We start from the raw sequence: 2,233 nt of genomic DNA, 5'->3' as shown, positions 1-2,233 counted from the left end.
AAAAAAAAAAAAAAGACAGAAAGAAGAAAGAGAGCTGGGTGCAGTGGCTCACACCTGTAATCCCAGCAATCCCAGCACTTTAGGAGGCCGAGGCGAAAAGAAAAAGAAAAGAAAGAAAGAAAAGAAAGAAGTGAGGGAGGGAGGGAGAAAGAGAGAAAGAAGAAATAAAAAGAGAGAAAGAAAGAAAGAAAGGAAAGAAAAAAAGGAAAGAAAGAAAGATAAGAAAGGAAAAAAAAGAATCCAGCAGGATTTGATGAGTGACAATAAGGTAGTCCAAGTTTTCCAGGTTAACAGTAAGGAGAGAGCACGACAGGCTGAGGGGACATGTCAGAGGGGGCTGGGGCAGTCTGCTGCCTTACCTTTACCAGCGTCAAAGAACCATTTCTATTAGCACAGTGCTTTACGCTTACCACACAAGAAGTATAAGAATTAATGAACACACATTGAGAATAGGAGTAGATTTGACAAGAAAAAGAATCCAGTGATGAAGAGGGAGAAGAATAAGAGTAAATTGTCAGAGAATAAGATCATTTGAATTCCTTTTTATTTCAATAAAATAGTAGTAGTAGTAATAATAGCAGTAGCAGCAGCTAATGTTTATTGAGTGCTTACTCTGGGGAAAAAAACTGCGTTAAGAACTTTATGTGTGTCATTTTATATACATTCTTTATTGTATGCTGTCTGTTCCTCATTTTCTACAGTCTCTTGAAGCAGTCTCCGAATGTGGAGCTCTCCTTCCCACGGCAATCAGAAGGCTCCAATGTCTTTAGTGGTACAAAGACAGGAACATTGTTTCTCACTTCATACCGGGTAATTTCTACTTCTGCTTTAATTTGCTGATTAACTCTATATTTGTTTTCCTTAAAATGAAGAAAAGTTAAACATTGACTTTTGAAGTGTTTTTAAACGTGTGCACTTTGGGATTTTCCATTGAAGGGTGATGGAAGAAAATATGATGTTTCTCAGTCAGACCAGAATGCACCTTGCTCTTGTAAGTCTCAATCCATGGACAAATTTGGCATTCCTTTTCCAAAGTTTCTGTCCTTGCATAGGTGATTTTCATAACTTCGCGCTCCATCAATGATCCCATGCTGTCTTTTATGATGCCATTTGATCTGATAACGAACCTCACCGTTGAACAACCAGTATTTGCTGCAAACTTCATTAAGGGAACTATTCAGGCAGCTCCATATGGTAAGTGTTCCCTCAGAAGTGTGTATTTTTTTTCCCTTAAAATCTTCTAGAAAGTTTAAGATTCAAACTTGGCTCATGTTGAAATTCAAACAAAAGCTGCTCTGCTTTGTCAGGTAGTGTTTCCCTTGGTGTTTGTGGCAGTCTTTCTGTTGTCAGCTATGCCAGTTTCTTAGTGAGTGTGTGCCATTTCTTCCCCCAGGTGGCTGGGAAGGACAAGCTACTTTTAAATTAGTCTTCAGAAATGGAGGTGCCATTGAATTTGCCCAGTTGATGGTGAAAGCTGCCTCTTCTGGTAAGTGATGCTGATAAAGATATTAAGCACTTTGGGTCTTTTGTTTGTTTGGGTTTTTTGTTTTTGTTGTTGCTGTTTTGTTGTTTTTGAGACAGGGATTTTTGTATTTTTTGTAAGTCGGGGTTTCACCATGTTGCCCAGGCTGGTCTCGAACTCCTGAACTCAAATGATCCTTCTGCCTCAACCTCCCAAAGTGCTGGGGTTACAGGTATGAGCCACCACGCCCAGCCCACTTTGGGGGTTTTAAGGCTTGTGGAATTAAAGCAGGACTTCTACTAAGCCAAGATTTGCTGTCCTCTGTGGCCAGGCAGTTGGTATTTCCATACTTATTCAGCAGGCATTTCCTGGGCCTACCTACAATTGTCAAATACCATGTTACAGGGTAGGAACACAAAGATTATTGAGTCCCTTCCTGTCCTGAAGGACCTTGCAATCTAGTGGGAGCTTACAGCCAGACACCCAAGTGACTAATTATACCTGATAGTCTTTTGTCCATTTAAACACTGACCTCAGATACCCACTGAGCGTCTCTTCCTTGGGTCAGGGAGCCCTTAGTTATTCTTCCTTTGGTGTGGCTTTTAATTTTTTCTTCTCTCTGGACTTGCCTTTGCTTTTCTCAGGTTTAGTCCCCATCTTACATGAGAGCGGAGTAGAGGTACTGTCAAGACTTACAGCACTGATCTAATGGATGTACCGCAGAACTCTTTCAAACTTTGACTAAATATAATTTTTTAAAATCATATATAT

General features: G+C 40.1%; 1 protein-coding gene across 1 annotated transcript in view; it reads left to right on the top strand.

The window, feature by feature from the left end:
* WBP2NL (WBP2 N-terminal like) overlaps positions 1–2,233 on the top strand; it is a 56,960-nt gene that overhangs the window by 31,809 nt on the left and 22,918 nt on the right. Inside the window, 3 exon segments of the mRNA XM_011979114.1 lie at positions 702–810; positions 1,053–1,194; positions 1,394–1,486. Coding sequence (XP_011834504.1) covers positions 702–810; positions 1,053–1,194; positions 1,394–1,486 — 344 coding nt within the window.

The sequence above is a fragment of the Mandrillus leucophaeus genome, unplaced genomic scaffold (assembly GCF_000951045.1).
Source record: "Mandrillus leucophaeus isolate KB7577 unplaced genomic scaffold, Mleu.le_1.0 Scaffold2, whole genome shotgun sequence".
NCBI classification, from domain to species: Eukaryota; Metazoa; Chordata; class Mammalia; order Primates; family Cercopithecidae; genus Mandrillus; species Mandrillus leucophaeus.
This window is presented reverse-complemented; position numbering and strand designations above follow the sequence as displayed.